Source organism: Ctenocephalides felis, unplaced genomic scaffold (genome assembly GCF_003426905.1).
Source record: "Ctenocephalides felis isolate EL2017-DRISC unplaced genomic scaffold, ASM342690v1 CF-g0.4_SCAFFOLD_01492, whole genome shotgun sequence".
Taxonomy (NCBI): domain Eukaryota; kingdom Metazoa; phylum Arthropoda; class Insecta; order Siphonaptera; family Pulicidae; genus Ctenocephalides; species Ctenocephalides felis.
This window is the reverse complement of record NW_020537646.1, coordinates 52,501,849-52,527,415: the sequence shown is the minus strand read 5'-3', so window position 1 is coordinate 52,527,415 and position 25,567 is coordinate 52,501,849. Positions and strand designations below refer to the sequence as shown.

Genomic DNA, 25,567 nt, shown 5'->3' with positions numbered 1-25,567 from the left:
ATATTGCAGGTGGCTAAATGCTCGAGTAAGCAAGGCCATTAAATATATATATATATATATATATATATATATATATATATATATATAACTTCTTGAAAATACAATTTTTAAAAATTACAATGAACATATTTTTTATTACGGTTATGTAGATGACATTATCACTTGTATCCCTAGTAATGATGACACTATGATAATTGATCAATTTAATAACGTCAATGAAAAATTAAAATTTACAGTAGAATTGGAGACAATGAACTCGATAAGTTTCTTAGGCATAAAACTTATACGTACTACGGATAACAAACTAATAACAAATTGGTACCAAAAACCAACTAACTCTGGACGTTACCTTAATTACTTTTCTTATCATCCACTCAAAATGAAAATAGGTACTACAATAAATCTAACTGACCACGCAATACTTCTATCGGACAAAACATTTTGGGACAACAACATCAATTTAATTACAAAAATTCTAACAGATAACTTCTATCCCTTAAAACTTATAAATTCCGTATGGCCACGATTAAAATCAGCAAACCACTTTTTCACCATCTATCTTGATTTGAAACAGGCCAGGTAACACTTATCAAGCGATACTTTGGCAGCAATGGTATTTTATTTACTTATCAAAAAACAATGATAAATCAACTCACGAAATTGATTGAATCCATGGTTTCGGAAAACTGAAAAGTAGCGTCACTTAAACTTCTGTAACTTGTAAACTAATCATCCGATGGTCATGAAATTTTGACATATATCTTTTTAAAGTCGTTGTTTCTTACAAATCATATGGATGATTACATTGCTACATCATCTATGTGTTATCTTACGGAGTTATTGAGTGAAGTGATATATATATATATATATATATATATATATATATATATATAAATACAATACAGTTCATATTTACAACAGGTCGGAGCAGCCCATTACGTTGAACGAGTGGCATATGGTGCGACTTTCACGCTCTGGTCGTTTGGCGTCTCTTCGTGTTGATGACATGAGACCGACCGATGTGCTAACTCCAGGCTCGTCAGCCCATCTGAGTCTAACACAAAATTTGCATATAGGTGGTGTACCTAACCCGATCTCATTACCACATTTTCTTAGCGACAAGGGTTCCTTCGTTGGTTGCGTACAAAAGGTAAATAACTATTCATTATACAGTGAAACTTGTTTTTGTGCGGTCCATTGTTATCCGTATTTGTTCTCGTGCAACTGGTTTTAGTTGATTTATTTCTGTACGGTGTATGTACGATTTATTTTTAAAAGGTATATGATGAATCTTATCTTTAGTTACTTTCACAGTCGTGTAGCGGTGTTGTCGCTCGAAGCGCGAGCTATTTGTATGTAGAGTTTTATCCACAATTTATTGATTAAACTAGTGGTTTAATCTTAAACTTAAAAAAAAAAGTTGCCAAAAGCAATCGTTTCGCCAACACAAGCAGAAAGTTTGAATCATTCAAATTGGATGCTCAGTTCTTTCAAAAACTGCCATTTTTGCACATTTTGCTCCGTATCTCCGAAACTGCTGGACCTGCCTTTGCTAAAAACTGATCGGATGCTTCGTTCTCTCAAAAACTCGATTTCTATTTTCTGCACTTTTTGCTCAGTATCTCCGAAACGGCAGGACCTGTCTTTGCCAAAAACTATCTATCAGCATATCTCTCTATCAATAGAAATCGAATGTTTCTTAAGCCATTCAAATTGGTTAATTCGTGTTCCTGAAATCGTCGACGTAAATTTGCACCCGCGCACACACACACACACATGCATATTTTTTAAGGTATTCCAAAGTTTTTAAGAAATTCTTGCAACGTAAAGATATATAAAACATTAATTTTGGATTTTTTTACGATTACTATAACTTACCTCACATTACTCAAGTTAACAATGAAAGTTACTGTAATATATTTGTAAACACTTATAGTAATATATTTGCAAACATTTCTGTTTATTGGAATATTACCTTACTGTACGAGAAGTTCCAACAATTTACCTTAAGTCACGATGCCATATACAATTAGTTGAATTATTCAAATCAGTTGATCTGTCCGCCCAAAATCGTAAACTAAAAATTGTATTCATGGATACATACTGTCGATTCTCGAGTAATATATTTCGAACGGTTTTTTAATTCTCAAAATCGATTCAGAATTGCGGGCTAAAACGTTGACAATTTTTTTTCACTTTTTTACTATAAAGAAATGGCTTGGCTGATTGTCGTGCAAAATTTTTCTTATCGAGATACATCAAATTGATTATAAATTTTTAAAATAACGCCGATTTACGTTAAAAAATCTGTTCACACACACGCACACACAGTGCTGGATTTACAGTAGGGGCTATCGGGGCTACTGCCCAGGGCGGCAAATTTTGGGGGGCGGCAAAATTTGGATAGTGAGAAAAAATTCTATACAATATAATCAACTTTTTTTAACAACATTTTTTATTTCAAAAAATATAATTAACAAAACATAACACGATTGCAATGCAAAATTTGGGTTGAAATAAACGATAACTAAAATTTATTATTTTGCCTTGCCTCCCTCTCCGAACGTAAATCATCAAATTGGTTAATAAGTTATCAAATTTGGCAATTTGGCTAATATAAAGATCCGTCAACAAGCTCAAAGTTTAAGAAAAATATGTTCTTCAGTTTTCGAGCTCTCTTAAAATGACGTATTTGTGCACATCCAAGCTTATAGCGTCGAAAAACAATTTTAATTATTGACTCATGGCATTGTGCCTTAAGACAAATTACTGAAACATTCCGTACTGAAAATCACATTTTATAAAGAGCTTTAAAGTTTATTGAAAATTATGAACTTTTTGCAAAGAAGAGAAAAAATATCGAAACTCAATTACCATTTTTTGTAACTGCTTGTACCAAAAGCTATTCAGCACTCAATTATTCAAGTCGATTTTGAGAACACGGATCAACCGATTTATGATTCAATTCCTATTGATAAGGAGACGTGCTGATTAGTTATTGGTCAAGGCAGGTCCAACTGTTTTGAAGATACGGGCCAAAATGCCAAAAATGATAATTCAGTTTTTGAGTAAAAAGCGTCCAATAACATTCAAAAAAATTTACAGAATAAATAACTGCTTAAATTTGTGGGGGCAGGTTTAGCGGTTTCGATGATCCAATAAAAAAATTTGAAAAAGAAACATTTGGCGGACAAAGACATGTGATCATAAGACATATGCACATTAAATTATCAGATATTTTAAAGATATTATAATAATAAGTATAAATTTTATTTACATTTATATATATTTAATAATAAGTTCTGTAACATTGTTTATCCGTTATTTTGTCCCTCGTGGCTGAAGCAGCGCGATTGCTTTTAAAAAAAGTTCGAAAGTTCGTAAAATTTCAGGGATGGGGCGGCATTTTTGTCAGTGCCCCGGGGCGCCAAATTTCTAAATCCGGCCCTGCGCACACACACACATACTTTTACCAAATTTGGTCTTATTTGATTCAGAATGTCTTGAAAAGTTGAGAAAACATAAAATTAGCGCATCGCATTTTTTTATGAAAACATGAACTTCTCCATTGGGAAGTTAACTAGTTTAAAAAATGTCATTTTTTTTTAATTTTCAAATTTTTCAATAATATAATTTTTTCAAGGATTTCAAAAAGTTTTTAATCTTTGAAAAAATTAAATTACGCTACGGGAAGATCCAGCAATTTGCCTTAAGGCTCGATGCCATGCACCACTAGCATTTTCAATTTTTATGCGATAACTATAACTACCCTGCGGTGATCTTTACGTTTAAAAGCTAGTGAATATTTTGATATATATCTTACTTTGCCTTAGAAAAAAATGAATGTATATGAGGATACAAATGTTTGCCTTCGATTTCGGGAACACCGATCAACCGATTTAAATAATTTAAAAAAAAATTGATTTGTAGTGATAGGAAGACCCAGCAGGCCCAGTTGTTCCGAAAATACGCGGCAAAAATAGTAATTCAATTACCCAAAATAGTAATTAAATTTTTGAGTTAAATACAATTGATTAAAAACATTTATTCGTATTGATTATATCAAATTTTTGGATAAGTCCAGATATTTTGAAGATTCAACAAAAAAAAAGCAATTTAGCGATCAAAAATAATCATTAGACATATACACATCAACTTATCTGATATTTTCTAAAAGATTAATGATAAGTACAAATTTTGTTTACATTTGTATTAGTTCCGTACCAATTTTTATTTGTCAGAGTGCGACGCGGCGCTTATGCGCTTTGATATTTGTTCTCTAAAAAAGCTTGGAAAAAAGTTCATTTATAAAACAAGCAATTCGCCTTAAGGCACGATGCCATGCACGCTAATTTAATTATAGTTAAGACGGTGGTTTGTTTATTATAATAGAAAAGATCATCAACATTTGAACATCCAAGCTGACCTATGTTAACAAATTTCATAAACATGATATAATATTGAACGAAAAATTTAAAATTGAACAATCCCTCTTTTGATATCGCTTGCCTGCCTACTTTTATAATTTTTCACTTTTCTATCTTTTCACCTATCAACCTGTCTACCTATCAACCTATATACATGTATACCTATCTACCTATTTACAACTAATTTTATTTGTAAACTAGCTGTAAGTGGAATTCTGTCTTAAGGCAATTAAGGCATTGTGCCTTAAGGCAAATTGCTGGAACTTCCCGTACCAAAAATGTATTAACGATTAACATTTTTAAAATTTTTTTTTTTATTTTTTTTTAAATGTTTTCTTTATTTTGACATATTTTGGAAGATTTGACCTTTTTTTCAAAGCAATCGTACTGCTTTAAATGCATAGAGACAAAATATAAAGCGCATAAGCGCCGCGTCGCAGAGTAACGGATAAACATTGGTACGGAACCCATAGAAATGTAAACAAAATTCATACTTATTGTTAAAATATCTGATAATTTGATGTGCATATGTCTAATGATCATTTTTGACCGCCAAATGGCATTTTTTTTTGTTAGATCTCCGAAACCGCTAGACCTACCTTCATGAAAATTTGACTAATTCTTCATCTTGTCAATACAAGTAAAATGTTTTTTGAATTATTAAAATCGGACGCCCCGTTCTCTTAAAAACTGAGGAACCATTTTTGGCACTTTTTGCCCCATATCTTCGGAACGGTTAGACCTGCCTCCGCCAAAAACTAATCAGCACGTCTCCTTATCAATACGAATCGAATACTTTCTGAATTATTCAAATCGCTTCATCCGTGTTCCTGAAATCGTCGACGAAAATTTGTATCCGCACACACATACATACACGTACACACACACACACACATACACACACACATACACTATTTCCATTTTTTTCTAAGGTATGCCAAAATATTCAGAAACCTCTAAAACGTAAAGATATATAAAAATTTTCATTTTCGATTTTTTTGCGGTTACTATAACTTACCCTACGGGAAGTTAATGAATCAATAATAATTATTTGCAAAGATCACATTTGACTAACAAATGTCAATTTTTACCGAAACTGCATCTCTAAAACCGCTGAATCTACAATCGCAAAATATAATACTTCTAGTAGAATCCGTTATCTCAAAAACAGTTATTTTTATCACTTTTTACTCTGTGTCTCTCAAACAAGTGCGCCTGTCTTTGACAAAAACTAATTAGCTGGTTTCCCTATTAAAAGGAATCAAATGTTTTTTGCTCAATCATTTCAAATCAATTGATACGTGCGCTCAAAATATTGGACAAAATATTATTTTCATACATACATAAATTCCTTTTTCTAAGGTCTGCCAAAATGTTCAAGAAATCTTGAAACGTAAAGATGTGCAAAAAAAATTATTTTCGATTATTTGTGAGTTATAGCAAACCTACGGGAAGTTAACAATGGTATAGGAAAAAGCACAAAAGTATGGAACAAATGTGATAAGAATGTACTAGTAAAATATGTGAATTGTGCGAGATAATCCAATTGAATACTAGTTGATAATTACAGGTGGTTATAAATGATCGAACAATTAATGTTCTTGCTGAAGCTTTGGGAGGATCTAACGTTGACAATTGTCCACATCCTTGCATTACAAATCCTTGTGGACCTGATGGACAATGCATTCCTGTTATGGACTATTTCACTTGTAAATGTAATACTGTTTCCTATGGGTCAGGATGCCAAATCCAAGTTGTAAGTCTATTATGTACTTTTTATCATACTTTTCGAAATTTAGTGTATTTGATTCTATTTTTATTATATTTTTTATTTTTTAGGGATCTGCAAATATCAATCGAAATTCTTCGCTGTCAATTAATTCAGTATCTGGAGTAAGGTTTACTGGAACAGATAGTTATATGCATTACAACGACGGAGAGACTCTACACAGGTTTGCAAACCTATTATTTTTAACTTCCCGAAGGAGAAGTTTGTTTTTGCGGCAAATCAGATTTGATAATTGTATTTCATTTGACGTTTTAAGTCATTCTGAATGGATTGACACCAAATTCGGAGCTGATTTTTGACGTTTCGTCGACCTTCTCATACATGGCTAACCCGATTACAAAAATTTAAAACTATTCGATGTATTTCGATAAGTACTGGCTTTTATCAGTGTTGCACAACAATTGGAATTGTAACTAGAAGAAAAAAATTTTGTTCACGTTTTAGTTGGGAATCGTGCTGATCAGAGTTAGGTTAATATCGGGCCATTTTCTTGTAATTAACTGTTAAAAAAAATCAACAATTTTAATAGAACTTTTTGGACGATAGATAGCGTGGTTTTATTGAACATACTAAAATATTACGACTAAAAGACAAGTCGTTTAATTTTTACGATTCAGTTTGAAAAAATTTTAGTAAAGTTTTTTTGACGTTTATTAAAATGAGACTTTTCAACAACGTTGTTTTCAAAAACGGCTGAGTTGATTTTAATAATTGAAAGGCTTTTCGATGGAACTTGATAAGCACTAGCGTTGGTTGCGATCGGCTGAACTGTTTTTTAGAATTAGTTGAAGAGTACATTTTTTTACATGAATCTTTGTATAGCGATAGAATACGTAGTCTTAATGAACATACTAGAATTTTATTGTAGGACTATAAACTGATTCAATTATAAAAATTAGTGGTGCTTGGCATCGCGCCTTTTTAAAAAAAATCTGGAACTTTCCGTACCGTAACTAAACATACAATGAATGAAAATAACACTGCGCGACAAATTTGGCACTTTCAATTTTTTCTTTGAACTTTTTTATTTCAATCTACTTAAAACTGCACGCTGATTTCAAATATACCTTTCGTTTTTTGTAACAGCTCTAATTTTTGAGTTTTAGGGGATTACACCAATTAGTCATTTCGGCTATGATTATCGAATAAATAAGAGTTTTATCTTCTATTTTTGGTATGGTTTCGACTCTAAGACGATGTGTGCATAATTTAGGTAAATTTTATTACGACTGTGGTTAATATGTCCTCGACAAATATCGGAAACCTATGTGAAACTGCGTAACGACATCGAATTTCAACCACTTTAAAACTCAATTGCGCAATGTGAAAACATTGCGTAGTATGTTTACGTTATTATCCAGAAGAAAAATAAAATGATATAATTTTAATACTTCAATCATTTAGGAAAATACTCAGAATCACCACGACAGTTGTTTCTTCTGTGTGGTAAATATCAAAGAAATAAATTCAAGGAATAGAAGCAAATGGTCATAAACTACAACACCAATGGTATTGAATTATGATCAGCTACACAACCCCTATTCATGCTAATGATAAGCAACCTAGAACATCAACATCTCTTGCCTACCAAGTAATAGATGCAGAAACCAAAGTTAAAAGAGAAGACAGAAAGAATTAAAAACTAATATATTTGATGTAATTGATTTAAATTCATCACCCGTACTCTTATTTAAAATGGTTTTTGGAAAATGTTGGAGATATTAACGAAGAGCAGGCGAGAGTCTCCACCAAGACATCAGGACGGAGCGATATCAAGGAAAATGGGACATGCACATGTGGCTGACAATTGTTGGAACTTATGACGAAATCAGTTAAGCTTTGGCCATGCTAGAAAATCATGTAAAAAGACCTTTGAAGGCATAATTTGAAATATGTTGTATTTTACATTGTAATGTGTGGTAAAACTAGCATACTGGGATATCTAAAAAACTACAGCTGTTAGCAAATTTCTGTTTTTATTTTTGGAATCAGCGTTCTCGAATCACTTAAAAACCATCATAATATCTCAGAAAAAAAATTTAGTGCCGCGCAGTGTAATCAATAATCAATAAAAGTCATTCAATAATAACTAGTAGTGTATAGCATTGCGCAATAAAACAAATTGCTGGAACTTTCCGTAACAAAATATTCAAAAGAATTAAATGTTTAAAAATATATTATTGTAAATACTGTAACTTTCATTATTATTATTTTATAGACAAAATATAAGGGCTTAATAATTGATGTTTATATATATATATAAGTTTACATAAAAAGTCAATAAACAAAACTTAATGATCCCTTTCGAAGCGGAGTTAGAATGAAGAATCATATCTAATTAAACTGAATTCAACTGAAGTTAAAAATATTTATGGGAAGCATTTTAGCAGCAATTAAAATTGAAATCTGAATGTTTTTTCGATATTCAAGATTGTAACTAATTTTTTCTATCAATTCTGAAATATTTAAAAAAAAACATTTGTTTCATCAACACAAGCTAAGAGTTCTTTGAATTATTTAAACCTTCTCTGCACCTTTTGCTTTTTATCTCGGAAACGGCTGGACCGACCTTTCCTAAAAACTAATCAGCACTAATCCTCATCAATAGGAATCGATGGCTTTTTCAATCATTCAAATCGGATGAGCGGTACTCTCGGAAACGTCGACGAAAAACTGTATCCACACATATATACACACACGCACAATCACACACATCTATTTTTCCTGAGTTATGCCAAAATCCTCAAAAAACTCTAAAACGTGAAGATATGGAATACTTTTCATTTTCGATTTTTGGCCCATTACTATAACTTACCGTAAGGCAGTTAATTTATAACAATTGTTTTGAATCTTTTCAAATAGATTATTTATTATAAATATTATGCTTATTAAATTAGGCGACGATCGTATTCTACAAAGAACTAATGTGTATGTTTTCAAGAAATTTGTTCTTTTTTCATTTTCTTCGTAATTTTGAACTTTTTTCAAAGTCTCGTGGTCAGTACGAACCGAATGTTGTTTCCATCATTTGAGTCGGTTATTCCATACTTTCGAAAATGTTGAGGACATTTTTTTGAATCATATAAATCAAGTCAACTTTAAAAATAAAAATCTTGGTGCGGTACCAAAAAAAAATTACATAAAATGTGTATGCATTATTAAAATCATTATTAAATATTTGATAATTTGATATTCATATGTCAAATAATAATTTTTGACCACCAAATACTATTTTTTCAAAACTTTTTTGGGCATGCGAAACCGCTAGACCTTCTCAAAAATTTAGTGAATTATCCTTTGGGCCGACACAAGTTCAATGAATCATTTAAATCGAACGCTTCGTTCTCTCAAAAACTGAATTGCCAATTTTGTCACTTTTTACCCCGTATCTTAGAAACGACTAAACCTGCCTTTGCTAAAACCTAATGAGCATGCTTCCTTATGGATAAGAATCCAATGTTTTTTGAATCATTCAAATAAGTTGATTTGTGTTTTCGAAATCGTCAACGAAAAATTGTATCCGCACAATCATACATTTGTGCTAAGGTATTTCAAAATGTTCAGAAATGTTTGAAACGTAAATATATGCAAACAAATTTATTTTCAATTTTCCTTACATTACCATTAAATGAAAGATTCATAGATATTAAAATTTTAACTAGTGGTGCTTGACATCGTGCCTTAAAACAAATTGCTGGAACTTGCCGTACCGAAAATTAGTTTTTTAAAATAATCTTTAAAAATTTTTGAAAACTTAAAAAAATAAGATTTTTGAGTATTTTCAAATTTTTGAAAAAAAAAAACACTTTTTTTTCGAATTTTTTCTATACTTTGAATTTTTATGAAAATTCTGTTGGCTGTTTTAGAGAAGAAATAAACGTAAGCGCCGTATAATAAACATTGGTACGGAACCCTTGGAAATGTAACTACAATTTATACTTATTATTAAAATCTCTATTATTGCAGTAAACGGAGCGTTTTAGGTCTGAATTTTTTTACTGTGCTCCGAATTTTATGAAATTTTGGAATTAGGTTCATCTTACCCTCAAGTTCAAAATTGAAAACATTTCTGGTTGTGCCACCATGCCCCGGGGGGATGACACCCTTTCTCAATTGTGTAATTACATTTTTTCAAAATAACGTCCGAAATCGATAGAAGAACAAATTATAAGAAAAAAATGTCTCTATAGCTTAAAAAAAAACTAATACTTTTCAAGTTACTGGCCACTAAAGATTTACATATTTTTGGCGTTTTTCTTCGTTTTTTTTGCAAATATCTCCTAAAATATACATTTTAACGAAAATCATGTAATGAACAAAATAATGTCAATAAAAATCTTAATGAATCGGTATTACATAAAGTGTTCTAGGAAAAATATTAAGTAAGATTTGAAAGAGCAAAGTCATTTTTTATTTCGTTCAAGATTTAATGGTTGTATTTAAAGCCATCTAGTATCGAGGTTTTACATTTTATGCATTTCGGTGAAATTGGGCTTTATAGTGCTCAACATAAGCTTTAAAATGAGTGCTGTTACAAGTTTTTTGCGTGTAAAATGAGTGAGCTATCATGCAAATAAAAGCATATACAAATTTTTTTCTTTTAAATCATATGGTTTAATGAGCGCCATTTCCACCAGAATTAAAGTAATTCACATATTCCATCTAGAATTCACTTCATTATAGACATCTTGATAGATTCTAGCGAATTCACTACTTTAGTACAAACTATTTTCAGAAAACTCACGATTTTATAAAAACTTTTTTCTTCAATTTGCGTGGCCGCGCAGTCTTTAAATATTCATAACTCTGTCAATTTTTGTGTGAAAGAAAAATAATAAAAAACAATAATAAGCCAGAAAAATCTTTTTGATTTTTATCTATATGCTTTTATACATATCGTTTATTCTTTTTGAGATATAATGAAAATAATTTCGAATTTAAAAAAAAAATGAAAAAAAAAGTTTTTATCAAATTGTGAGTTTTCTAAAAATAGTTTGTACTAAAGTAGTGAATCTGCTAGAATCCATACAGATGTCCATAATGAAGTGAATTCTAGATGAAATGTGAATGTGAAAAGATACGTATAAAAACAATAGATAAAAATCAAAGGGATCTTTCTGGCTTATTGTTGTTTTTTATTATTTTTTTTTTCACACAAAAATTGACAGAGTTATGAATGCCGCGCAAATTGGAAAAAAAAGTTTTTATAAAATCGTGAGTTTTCTGAAAATAGTTTGTACTAAAGTAGTGAATCCGCTAGAATTCATCAAGATGTCTATAATGAAGTGAATTCTAGATGGAATATGTGAATTACTTTAATTCTGGTGGAAATGGCGCTCATTAAACCATATGATTTAAAAGAAAAAAATTTCGCATATGCTTTTATTTGCATGATAGCTCACTCATTTTACACGCAAAAAACTTGTAACAGCACTCATTTTAAAGCTTATGTTGAGCACTATGAAGCCCAATTTCAACGAAATGCATAAAATGTAAAACCTCGATACTAGATGGCTTTAAATACAACCATTAAATCTTGAACGAAATAAAAAACGAATTTGCTCTTTCAAATCTTGCTTAATATTTTTCCTAGAACACTTTATGTATTATGGATTTATTAAGATTTTTATTGACATTATTTTGTTCATTACATGATTTTCGTTAAAATGTATATTTTAGGAGATATTTGCAAAAAAACGAAGAAAAACGCCAAAAATATATAAATCTTTAGTGGCCAGTAACTTGAAAAGTATTAGTTTTTTTTTAAGCTATAGAGACATTTTTTTCTTATAATTTGTTCTTCTATCGATTTCGGACGTTATTTTGAAAAAATGTAATTACACAATTGAGAAAGGGTGTCATCCCCCCGGGGGATGGTGGCGCAACCCAAAATGTTTTCACTTTTGAACTTAAGGGTAAGATGAACCTAATTCCAAAATTTCATTCAATTCGGAGCACAGTAAAAAAATTCAGAGGTTATACCCCTTTTTCCTCTCCGTTTACTGCACTATATGAAATATCTGATGATTTGACTAATGCATATGAGTAATGATTATTTTTGATCGCCAAATGTCATTTTTTCACTTTTTTCACTCGATCTCTGAAATTGCTTGACCGGCCTTTGCAAAAATATAAACAGTACTTTATTTTGTCAATATAAATAAAATGCTTTTCGAATTATTCAAATCGAACGCTACGTTCTCTCAGAAACTGAATTACTATTTTGAGCCCTTCTTGCCCTGTATCTTCGAAACGGTCAGACTTGCTTTTACCAAAAAATAATCAACACGTCTCCCTATTAATACGAATCTAATGTTTTTTGAATTATTCAAATCGGTTGATTCATGTTCTCGAAATGGTCGACAAAAATTTGTATCCGTGCGCATACATACTCACATACATACATAATTTTTATCAAATGTATGTCCAAATGTTCAAAAATCTCTGAAACGTAAACAGATATAATATAATATAATTATTACCCTACGGGAAGTTAATTATATCACATAACTCAGAATTATTATAAAATACTCTTCAAACTATTCACACTATTTATTTATGCTGATTATTTTTATTTTTATTGTTAAAAATCGAATTTTTATTGTTTATAGAATGAGATATTACGATGTTTTATTTATGTTTATTGTTTGTAGAATCAGATATTACAATGGGATATTTTGTTGCCCAATCATACATATTAGTTTGTTATTTTGGAAATCATTGTTTAAATGTACATGTATACTGTCTCACTATAAATATAAATTTTTATGTCATGCGTATAATTTAATTCTAACAGAATAGTGACATACGTATTGGACATAAACCTGAGGTTTCGCACCACTTCACCGAATGGCTTAATGTTGTGGAGCGGGCGACACCATTCTAGTTCGGCTAAAGATCATATCGCGCTGGGACTAACTGATGGATATTTGCAACTTCACTACAACTTAGGACAAGGTGATGTTGAAATAATCTACAACAAAACGAGGGTTGCAGATGGTTTGTGGCACAGATTGCGAGTTCTGAGGTAATAATAATACTATGATTTATATTTAATTTTATTATTAGTGAGTAATTTTATTGGCCGTTTTTATATTCATCAAAATCATTTTAATAAGTTAATGAAATAGTTTTTTACGATAAATTATTACTTAAAAATTAAACTTTAAAGCAAACTTTCAAATACTTTTTTCGTGACGAATAGAGCCAGGTGTCAAATTGTAGTTCATTTTTGTTTTGAATATATTAGAATATAAGAAAATATATTAAAAACCCAACTGACATTTTCTTCGATAACACATGAAAGTTGAATTTGATTCCAAAGTCAGATGCAAGGAGAAGAATTGATTTAATACAATGCGAAAATGGCAATGTCTTATATAATTAATGTTGTCTTATTGCTTGACTACTTACTGAAACTATTAAAACAAAACTATTAAAATTAAGTAAGGCCTTTTCTGACCACAATTTGGGGTTTTCAAAATCATTTAAAAAATCAGCCACAGGATCAGTGATATTTTTAAGTTAATAAACTTTTGACAAAATATGGTAATAGACACTCGTGGACTCAAATGACCAGGCATATTTTTGGCATGTGGCGGAAACATTTTGAAAATTGTTTAAATAAAAAAATTCTCCAGAAAATATTGAAATCTAAATATACAGAAACAGCAAAATTTTTCAAGATTGCTTGGAAGTAGCAATGAACACTTTAGAAAAACGAACAAATGTAAAGACTGACTTTACCCGCCGTAAAATTTTTAGTCGACAACTTGAAAATAGGGTCGAGAAGCGTATAAGTGAAAATCTAACTATTAAGTATTTAGGATTATGTCGTATTAAAATATTTAGAAATAAAGAAGAACATGTATGTCTATGTTATAGAATGGTAAAAGGCTGTAACTAATTAAATAGAACTGGATTGGAGAGACCCCGAAGTCCTGGCATCGTGTCTTAAACTACTGTTCAACAACTCTAAAATTTTCGAAAATTTCGAAAAAATATTTTTTGGCGTGTGGCAACGTCGCCATCGTAAGGGTTGTGCCGGTTGGTGCGTACAGATTGCTCAACAGGCAGTCGGTCCCGGTTAGTTGTTGCGATAAGATATTTCTGTACATAAACTGTTAATAAACTATTATTATAAATTATCATACGCATTTCATTGGTAATATACCAAAGTGGTGACCCTGACGTAATTTAGTGTGTGTGTGTTAATTTTAAATGAATTCACGGGTGAAAAAGTTAAGTGCAGTGGAAAAAATGACTACGCCAGTAGTAGTGCCTTGCGATAACGTAAATTTGCCACATTTTTACGAGTAAGACCCAGAATTGTGGTTTGCTTTAGCGGAAAGTGTGTTTTTACACGCTAATGTGCAGGATGAAAGTTTAAAATTTCATACGGTCATTAGTAAGTTGGACCCGAGGTATGCGTCGGAAGTTTGCGATATAATTCTGAAACCCCCTAAAGACAATCCATATAGTGTGTTGAAACGTGAATTGTTGAAAGGGTATGGCATCTCCAATGAAACAAAACTACGCCAGTTGTTGTAAGGTCAGGAAATGGGTGATAGATCTCCATCACAGTTTTTACGGCACCTACGCTCATTAGCGGGTTCAGCTGTTTCAAAAGAAATGCTAAACTTAATGTGGTCGTCGCGATTGCCTACGCATGTGCAAGCGTTAGTATCTGTACGGTAAAACAGTGTCATAGATTTGAATGCGAAAGCCGCCGACAGAATTATGGAATTGGAGACAGCATCGGGTGCAACAACAATGGCGATTGCAAGCACATCATCGTACTCGGATGCGATCGCGTCAAAATTGCGGAACATGCGAATGGAGATTGCTGACCTGAGAAAGAAGGTAGAAGGCCGACGGGACAATTCATCCCATTGTCGTAGGCGCAGATCGCGTACGCCCGCGAGCACTCGGTCAGGTTCGGAAGAGCGCGTACGAACGCTGTGCGAAGATCATCGACGGTTTGGTCGGAATGCAACGAGATGCCAATCGCCGTGCGAGATGCGTTCGGAAAACTCCGTGGGCCATCGTTATTAGCGGCACACGATATACGCCCAGGGAGACAGATAAGCCGCCGCGTTTGCCTAAGTGACAGAAAGAGTCAGGTGTCGTACCTTATTGATACGGGGTCGGACGTTTCAGCGTTCCCGCGCTCATTATTATGCAATCCAAATAGGAAGAGGATTGCGTACCAGCTAGCCGCAGCAAATAATACGACGATTGCAACCTATGGTACGGTGGCAATAGTGGTTGACCTTGGGCTACGTTGCGACCTGTCATGGAACTTTATTGTAGCAGACGTTACGCAACCAATAATTGGTGTAGATTTTCTCGCATACTACGGTTTGATTGTGGATGTGAAAAATCGTCGAATAACGGATGCTATGGCAGGATTAACGGCGCAGGCGGATATTGCAGCGGGATCAATAGCGACTATAAAGGTGGTAACGGGTTCAACGGCGTACCAAAAGTCGCTTGAAAAGTTTCCTGGTTTAACACGACCAGACGGCGCTGTTAGGTTGCGCAAGCACGCGACGCATCACTATATAGTCCTGGACCGCGGAGATTAGCTCCGGACAGATTACTGGCTGCTAAAAAGGAATTTGAAATTAGGAACGGCTCGACTATCAAAAAGTTGTTGGGCAGCCCCGCTACATATGGTTCCAAAAGGGTGTGAAGAGTGGCGTCCATGTGGCGATTATTAAGGTTTGAATGCGCGAACGAAGCCCGACAAGTATCTAGTACGTCATATTCTTGATTTTGCCCAAGCCTTAGATGGGAAAACTATATTCTCGACTATAGACTTGGTGAAAGCGTTTGACCAAATTCCGGTGGCGGAAGATGATATTGCGAAAACCGCTATTACAACGCCGTTTGGACTATATGAATTTCCGTACATGACGTTTGGATTGCGCAACGCCGCGCAAACATTCCAGAGATTTATCGATGAGGTGTTGCAAGGGTTAGATTTTTGTTATGCCTACATCGATGATATCCTTGTGGCTTCGTCGTCCGAGAAAGATCATACGGCGCACCTAGAGACACTGTTTGGTAAACTTCTGGAATTTGGAGTGGTAATAAACCCAGCTAAGTGCGTGTTCGGCCAAACAAGTGTAAAGTTTTTGGGATATTAGGTTTCGGCTGAGGGTACTCGCACCTTGCCAGAGAAGGATGAAGCTATTAGGACATTCACAAAACCAGCGAGAATGCAGGAGCTGAGGTGGTTTTTGGGCTTGCTAAACTTTTACAGAAGGCTCATACCAAATGCCGCTCAAATTCAAGCACCGTTAAATGAGTTTCTGCGTGGAGTTACAAAGAGCAAAACCCCGGTAGAGTGGACAGCGCATATATCAGCTGCGTTTGAAGCGTATAAGGAGAGTCTGGCTCCAGCAGCACTACTATTCCACCCACACGCTAATGCTCATTTAGCTGTTTTCTGCGACGCTTCAGAACATTCCATTGAAGTCTCATCACAGCAGCAGGTCGCTAACAGCTGGCAACCCTTGGCATTCTTTTCGCGAAAACTGAGCACAACGGAACGAAAATACGCAACTTACGATCGTGAACTACTTGCAGTGTATGAAGCGGTGAAATACTTTCGTCACATGGTTGAGGCAAGAACTACAATTACAATTTTTACTGACCATAAACCAATAGTGTTCGCATTTGTCAAGAAGGATAGTCAGTGTTCGCCTCGTCAATTCCGATATTTAGACTTTATCGCCCAATTTTCGACCGATATACGTCATATATCGGGAGAGAAAAATGTTGTCGCCGACGCATTATCGCGGGTGGAGTCTCTAAGAAGTGCCGGAATGGATATGTAGTTATTAACAGCGGAGCAGAGAATAGATGAAGAAATAGCTAAGTTGCGCACCGAAAACAACACGTCACTCAAACTGAAACTTATTCAATTTGAGGACCAAGACATGTCAGTCTTGTGCGACACCTCTACGAGAACAGCTAGACCATATGTTCCAACAAAGTTACGGCAGGCGGTGTTTGATAGCCTACACGGATTGTCACACCCTGGTATGAATGCTACGATCAAGTTAGTTACACAGAAATATGTGTGGCCATACATCAAACGGGATTGCCGTGAGTGGGCTCGATGTTGCGTCGCATGTCAGCGGGCAAAAGTCAGTAGGCTCGTGCAGGCTCCAACGGGACAATTTGAACTTCCATCGGGTAGATTTGAGCACGTGCATATCGATATAGTGATAATGCCATTGTCAGAAGGATATCGGTATTGCCTGAAATGCGTCGACAGGTTCTCTAGATGGACAGAAGCAATTCCAATTAGAGACCAAGAAGTCTCCACCGCAGCGCGAGTTTTCTATTCTAATTGGATTGATTTCTATTCTAAGATTTGGTATACCACTGCGGCTAACGTCAGACCAGGGAAGGCAGTTCCAGTCACGAATATACAGTCAACTAAATCAGCTGCTTGGCACGAGTCATTACAAGACTACGGCATACCATCCCAAAGCCAATGGGATGGTTGAAAGATTCCACCGCCATCTCAAAGCAGCTATCAGATGCCATAGCTGTGAAAGATGGATGAAGAGATATTACCGACGGTTATATTAGGAATTTGAGCAGCATGGAAGGAGGATCTGCAAGCTACTGTTGCGGAAATGGTATATGGAGAAGCCTTGCGATTGCCTGGACTAATGCTACATGTAACACCGACCAGTGATTACGGCAAAAGAAACTTTGCGTTCGCGTACAGATTGCTCAACAGGCAGTCGGTCCCGGTTAGTTGTCGCAAAAAGATATCTCTGTACATAAACTGTTAATAAACTTTTATTATTAATTATTAATTGGTAATATACCAAAGAATTTTGAAATTTGTGAAATTTTAGAAAAAAAAATCCTTTTTTAAAACATTTGAGACTTCTTTGTATGGGTGACTTTATACGTGCGTACGTCACCGAAATCGTGAAGCAAATTGTTCATTTATTGGTGTTTCATGTCATTACATTTTAAGGCTAACTAGTTGGTGTGGTATTTAGCCTTAAGGCAATGGACTTCCCGATATGTGTAATTAATCGACTTAATCAATATAATATATATTAATTTATGAATGATTAGAAGTATTCCGAGTGGATTTATTACACATGATTGAAAACGAACGAACACTTTGACACGGAGTATTTTCTAATAGCAAATTTTCAAAAATCACCAGTTTTTATAATTGAACCAGTTTCCATAGGACTTTAATGGTTTAGTATGTTTATTAAATCCAAGTACTCTGTTGTTATACCAAGTAAATCGTCTAATTTTAATTTTAACAAACGTCAAAAAACTACTCATTTTTTTAATCTTTGATTAATTTTCAAAATTAAACTACTTGTCGTAAGGCCGTGATAATTCAGTAAGTTCTTTAAGACCATGATATATATCGCCAAAAAAAGTTCCATAAAAATTGCTTGAATTTTTTTTTTCAACAGTTAATTATTAGAAAACGGCTCGGTAGATTTTCACCTAAAACTAATCAGTATCATTCTCAACCAATATCTTTTGAACAGTTTTTGATTTTTTGAAATTGATTCGGTAGTTTGAGCTTAAAAGTGGACAAAAAGTTTAACACTTTTTTCACATTACAAAGAAACGGCTCGGCAGATCGTCTCACAAAACTGACAAATTATAGTCCTCATTGAGATACATCAAATGGCTTTTAAATTTATGAAATCGGTTCAGGCGTTTTTGAGAAAACGTCGATCAATGGTTTAATTTTGTCAAATGTCAAAGAAAATATTTTAATTTTTGCAAACTATGACGATTTTTCAAAACTAAACGACATGCCGTAGGGCCGTAATATTTTAGTATGATCTACAAGACTATGGTATCTACCGTCAAAAAAAATCATAAAAATCGTCGAAATTTTTTTTTAAAAAACTTTATTACAAGAAAACGGGCCGGCCGATCTTTACCAAAAACTAATCAGCACTATTCCCTATCAATATCTATCAAACGGTTCTTGAATTTTCAAAATCGATTCATAATTGCGGGCTAAAACGTGCACATTTTTTTTTCACTTTTCTGCGATTTACAAAGAAATGGCCCGCAGATCGTCGCACAAGACTGAGAAACGCTAGTCCTCATCGAGATACATCGAATGGCTTTTAAATTTTTGAAATCGATCCAGCCCGTATTGAAAAAACGACGATTTACGGCAAAAAATCTGTTCACACACACACACATACTTTTTCCAAATTTGGTCTCATTCGTTTCAGAATGGCTTGAAACGTCGAGAAAACATAAAATTAGCGAGTCAGATTTTTTGATGAAAACATAAACTTCTCCTTCGGGAAGTTAAATATTAGTACAAATCTTGAGTTAATAAAAAATGTCTGGATCGGAAGTATATTTTATCCCATAAATACCATAAATAATTATAGTGCAAATAATAAAGCCGATGAAAAATCTGTGCCGTGTAAGACACGTAAGTTTATTGAAGTAAATTTTTATTATTCGTGGTTACTATATATTTTTGAAGTTATTAAAATTAAAATTAATTTTATATGCAAGACAGATACAACAACTGTTCAAAGAATGAAACTGTATCGCCAGCGAGAACCTAAAAAAACAAGAAATCAATAATTGTTTGTTAACTTTAATTATATGAAGTTCTTCAAACACAATTACATGACAAGTGAAATTGTGAAAACAATATTTATTTAGGCGTTGTTTAACATAATAATTCTCTGCATTTTTATAGATATTATAAAATATTAAAGCAGTACAGCTTTATTCTAACATAACGAAGATATATCTTTTTCAGAATTTTTCTCAGACACTTTTGGAATTTTAGCGAATGTCTACATGTTTTTCGTTTATGATGGCTATTAAGTATTATAAAGTTGCATATTTTTATAAAAAATGAAGAATAAATTGATATTCAGATTTATTACTCTAAACAAGAGATCAATCACAACAATAGTTTGTGTAGCTGTGTATCATTTATATACAGATATACCTTATAATGGACATACTATGCAGTTTATTTATTGCTAGTGTTAATGAAATTATTCAAGATTGTTATATTACAACTGTCCACTGTGTGAACGAATATTATAGAATTTATTAATCAGCAATTACTTTATTTCTCTAATAAAGGTGTGAGTCCTAGATGCTAATTCCAATGACAAACCGATCATGTCGTAATTGAAGTATGACTTTAATTGCATTATTGTTTTTAAATATTATAAATATTTTAATGCTATCATAAATTTATAATTTATTGTATATATATATATATATATATATATATATATATATGTATGTATAATGGTTGACATTAAAACATTTGTGTATCACGAGCGTTACCATATCACTGATGAACATTATTCAAAATTGTTATATGATGTATTTATTTTTAACTTAAATACTATCTCGTACAATAGCAAAAAAGTTTTACTTCAATCGCGTGTGAACCTTACGCGCACTCTTTTTTTTTAATTTATATAAATCTTAAAATTTCTTGAGATTTTCGAAATGTACCATCGAAAATGTCGAAAGCGTTTGTTTGAACTATATAAGTGCCTTTAAATATTATAAATCTTGATACGAAACCCATAAAAACTAGTTGGTATAAAAACTAGTTGGTCGCAAAAAACTGACAAACAATAGTCTTCATTGAGATACATTGAATGGCTTTTAAATTTTTGAAATCGTTCCAGCCGTTATTGAGAAAACGCCGATTTACAGCGAAAATCTTTTCACATACACATACACATACACATACTTTTTTCAAATTTGATCTCATTCGATTCCGAATGGCTTGAAACATTACATACATTCATGTATGTATGTGTATGTTGTGGGTTTATTTGTATCCGTATATGTGATGATTGTGCTATGGGTATGCATTTGTATATATATATATATATATATATATATATATATATATATTTATATATATATATATATATATATATATATATATATATATATGTACATATATTTTTAATTATAAAAATTTAAAACAAATTTTATAAACGAACCGCCTCCTTTCATAGAATATTTTTTCTCCTAGCGACATTCTCAACTGGGCCCTATTCCTTCTCTTTCCTATTTAATATTGCGTGATTTACCACTTGACCTTGAATAGAGAATTCAGACTCCGACGATCGTTGGTGGGGCAGAAGGCAGTATATTGAACGACTTGTAATGAATAACACATAATGCCAATTTAGGTTTCCATATTTTAGATTTTAAATTATAATAAACTGATGATGAGACAAACCTAGTCTCGAAACGTCTGTAAAACTATTATTGAATAAATCAGTGCAAAACAGAGTGTTGTTTGTTCATATTTCCAAATTAATATCTATCTATCCATTCAGAATACAATTGTTATATTGTTCCGTGAACTTCAAAATGGATCAATCTTATTTCAAATTAGTGCACATAAAATATGGAGCAGAAGCCGCAAATCGATGTAAACATCTACCGACAACGCATCTCACTTTAGCGAAGACTATTAACAAGCGGAATTTTCTCTTTAAATATAAGCATGAAAAAAATGTGTTACCAAATTTCATCTCCAATACTTGTTCGTTCAAAAATACATCTTATGAAACAAACCACAAATTACAAAATAGCTTACAAATAGTACATAACAAAATATTAAAGTTTGAAATAGCTACCAGTGAAAAAGACATTATTTCGTTAAACAAAACAATAATTAATCTCAAACATGATATTCAAGAAATATTAGCATTAGATGAGTATAAAAAATTCTGTAAGCTCGAACTGAAAAAATATAATAAAAAACTCAATCAATTTAAAGCAAAACATCAAAAAAATTTTTTATTGAAATTAATAATAAATAGAGACAAATTACATCCAATATTAAACGTAGGATTAGATTGGAACAAATGGCTCATTAATAAAACAGAGACAATTATACCTGATAAGATAAAATATATTCTAGCTATAAATTTGCCATCTCTAAAAGACATTTAAAATACAACGACATTATAAATATCATAAGCAGTCTCGAATCTGGACTTAAATTGATTAAAAATCCAACGGAAAAGGATATAAATTTCATCAGTGTCACTTTCATACAAAAATTATTGAAGATTTTGAAGAATAATAAACAAAACATCAATTCAAAAAATAATTTAGCATGCATTCATCGAGACATAAAAGCTGCAAAAGCCTTTCTGAAAGAGATTTGCCAATTAATTTTATGTAAAGCAGACAAAGGAAATATATCAGTAATTCTGTTAAGAGATAATTATGAAAAAGAAGCAATGAACATCCTAGAAGATAAAACAATGTATGAGGGGTTACCGAATGATTCTAACAATTACCATCATAGACAAGCTTTTAAATACATCAATCTTATCGAAAAAAGGTCGCATCAACAATTCTATTGCCTTAAAGTTAAAAGTCCAACACCGTCTTGTACCTATATTCTACTGTCTTCCCAAAATACATATAAATAATAAACCTAATTGCCCTTTCAGACTGATAGTTTCATACATTGATTTACCGAACTATAATTTATCTAAATTCTTTTCCAAAATTTTAAAAAATGTTACTATTAATTCACCATATTTTTTGAACAATTCATACAGTTTAGTAGATCGTGTAAAGGATTTCAAGATCCCTCATAATTTTTCCTTCATTAGTTTTGATGTTATTAATCTTTTCAGCAACACTCCACATGCATTAGTTATTACCGCCATTAGAAGTAGATGGTTGCAAATTGTTGAATACACTTCACTACCTCTCAAAACATTTATTTCGGGAATAGATTTACTACTGAATGCCTCATATTTCCAATTCAATAATAAATTTTATACTATGACTAGATGACCCGATAGACGTTGTCCTGTACCCACATCTACATTTTTTTAATATCATATACTAATATTTACACCGTTCAGTTAAAAATAATAATTATTGTTTTTCGAATTACTATTTACACAAATATGAGTGATGTTAAATGTAGAACTGCTTCAAATAAAATGATGATTCTCAATTTCCACAGATACCACTTTAATTATCCTTTAACTTTATAACTTTTATTATTATTAACAAATATTAAAATATGTTCAATAAAATTGTATTATACACTGCAATTAATAGAACAAATTTATTTCAAGGGGTTATCCATTTATGCCAAGGGTTATCCAAAAATTTTAGTCATACCTGTGATGTGAATGTATAAATGAATGATTTTTTGATTATTCGCGACTAAAACATTGATTTTTCAAATTTATCACACAAAAAATTGTCTGCCTTTGTGATTTATAGCATAAGATATACGTGTTGGAAATTGAAGTCTTTTAAAAGGTATAACATATTCAGAAAGAATTAATATATAGCATTCGCGGTATAGGTACAATATCGCCTTTAATGTTTCTACTCAAATTAATTGCTTCAAAAATGTTATAATTTCGTACCATATTTTAACTGGCTCTTAGTAATTTTAATATCTAAATTACATTTTTCTCACGAATAATTCAATATACATTATTACTTAAGTTCATATTTGAAGTGAATTAATTTGTCAAATCCTGTTCACATGTGCTCTATTCAACCTACGATAAACAAACTTATTGCAGTAAATAGAGAGGAAAAAAGCGTGGCTCTGCGAATTTTTTTACTATGCTCTAATTTGCTTGATATTTTGGAAATAGGCTAATCTTAATCTCAAGTTCAGAAGTAAAAACAATTTGCACTCCTTCACCACCCCCGGCGTTAATTGGATTATAACTCTTTTAATTCAGAACTTACAGAAGAATTTTATATATAAGATAAGAGGATGTCCTAAACCCTTTAAGTCCCGTATTAGCAGACTTAGAGCTACAAGATTTAGAAAATAGTGTATTGAATTCTATAATTTGCAAACCACTACTATATTATCGATATGTCGATGACACTCTTTCATTAATCAACAAAAATGATATAAAGAATAGTTTTCAAAAATTTAATAATTATAACTCTCATTTACAATTCACATAAGAATTAGATAAAATAACTCTACACATTTTATGATGTTCAGCTCATTAACGACGATGGTAATTGCATTACCAATTGGTTCAGGAATGATGGTTAGGCAGGTACACTAATTTTAGTTCTTTAACACCTCTCAATATAAGGATATCCACAGTTTTCAGTTTAGTAGATCATGCAATTCTTTTATCATACCCAAAATTTTACAATTACAATATCAAATTAGTCATTAACACATTACTCATGAATAGTTTCCCTTACAAAATAATCAATCCAATAATTAAAAATAGAATTAAAATTCTATTAGACAAACAAAAAAATAACTACAAATTGCCCAAAAAAATGTCTGTATCGGAAAATAAGTGTTTTGTGAATTTTCCGTATATAGACAAAGATTTACACCTTTTATCCAAAAGACTTTTTAATGAACACAATATTAACATATCCGTCTCACCCTTACTACAACTGCAAGATATATACACAAACATTAAAGACAGTATACCTACCATAAAAAGAAAAGATTATGTTTACAAAATAAACTGCCTAAACTGCGATTCATCTTATATTGGTCAAACATGTCAAAATTTAGAAAAATGATAAAGCAACATGAATTACAAAGTAAACAAAGTACTAGTGGGGTGTATGGCATCGTGCCTTAAGGCAAATTGCTGGAACTTCCCGTCCCGTACCGTTCGAGGAATTTTGAATGTTTTCAAATAGATTATTATACATAAATATTGTAACATTGTCTAATATTTATAAGAATTATGTAAACTGAATTGCAAAGTTGAAATTATTTGTTTAAAGTATATTAGAACTATAGTCAGAATTAAAAATAAAATCTAAATTATTTTTGATATACAAAAAAATGTTGTGTATCAAATTCAACAACATCATCAAATATGGATGGATTAACCATTGGGTTACCATCTCCTATAAATACGAAGTAAGGAGAAGTTTCAGCCCAACAGCTCATAGGACTAAGATTCTGATTACTGTTCAAAAAAAAAAAAATAAATAAAATCAGGATAGACCAGAGCACACACATCGATAGGGACTCTTCAGAAGCTCCGGTGGCGGGAGATTTTTATGCATCTGTCTTATAGTTTGGAGTTTACACCAAGGGATTACCATCTGTTTCTGTCTATGGTGGTCAGTTTTGCTGATGAAAAATTTAGGTTTGGGAGTTTTATTATCAAACTAGCATCGTGCCTCAATGCAAATTGCTGGAACTTTCCGTACCGTAACGAAATGTTCGAGAAATACTGAATGTTTTCAAATAGATCATTATAAATATTGTAACATTGTCTAATATTTATAAGAATTATATAAACTGAATTGCAAAATTGAAATTATT

At 32.2% G+C, this 25,567-nt stretch overlaps 1 protein-coding gene across 1 annotated transcript in view; it reads left to right on the top strand.

Moving 5' to 3' along the window:
* The window catches only part of LOC113371384 (pikachurin-like), a 315,983-nt gene that overhangs the window by 266,346 nt on the left and 24,070 nt on the right, over positions 1-25,567 (top strand). Inside the window, exons 11-14 of the mRNA XM_026612012.1 lie at positions 922-1,150; positions 5,998-6,183; positions 6,267-6,379; positions 13,013-13,243. Of these exons, the coding sequence (XP_026467797.1) occupies positions 922-1,150; positions 5,998-6,183; positions 6,267-6,379; positions 13,013-13,243 (759 nt within the window). The remainder of the gene's footprint in view (positions 1-921; positions 1,151-5,997; positions 6,184-6,266; positions 6,380-13,012; positions 13,244-25,567) is intronic.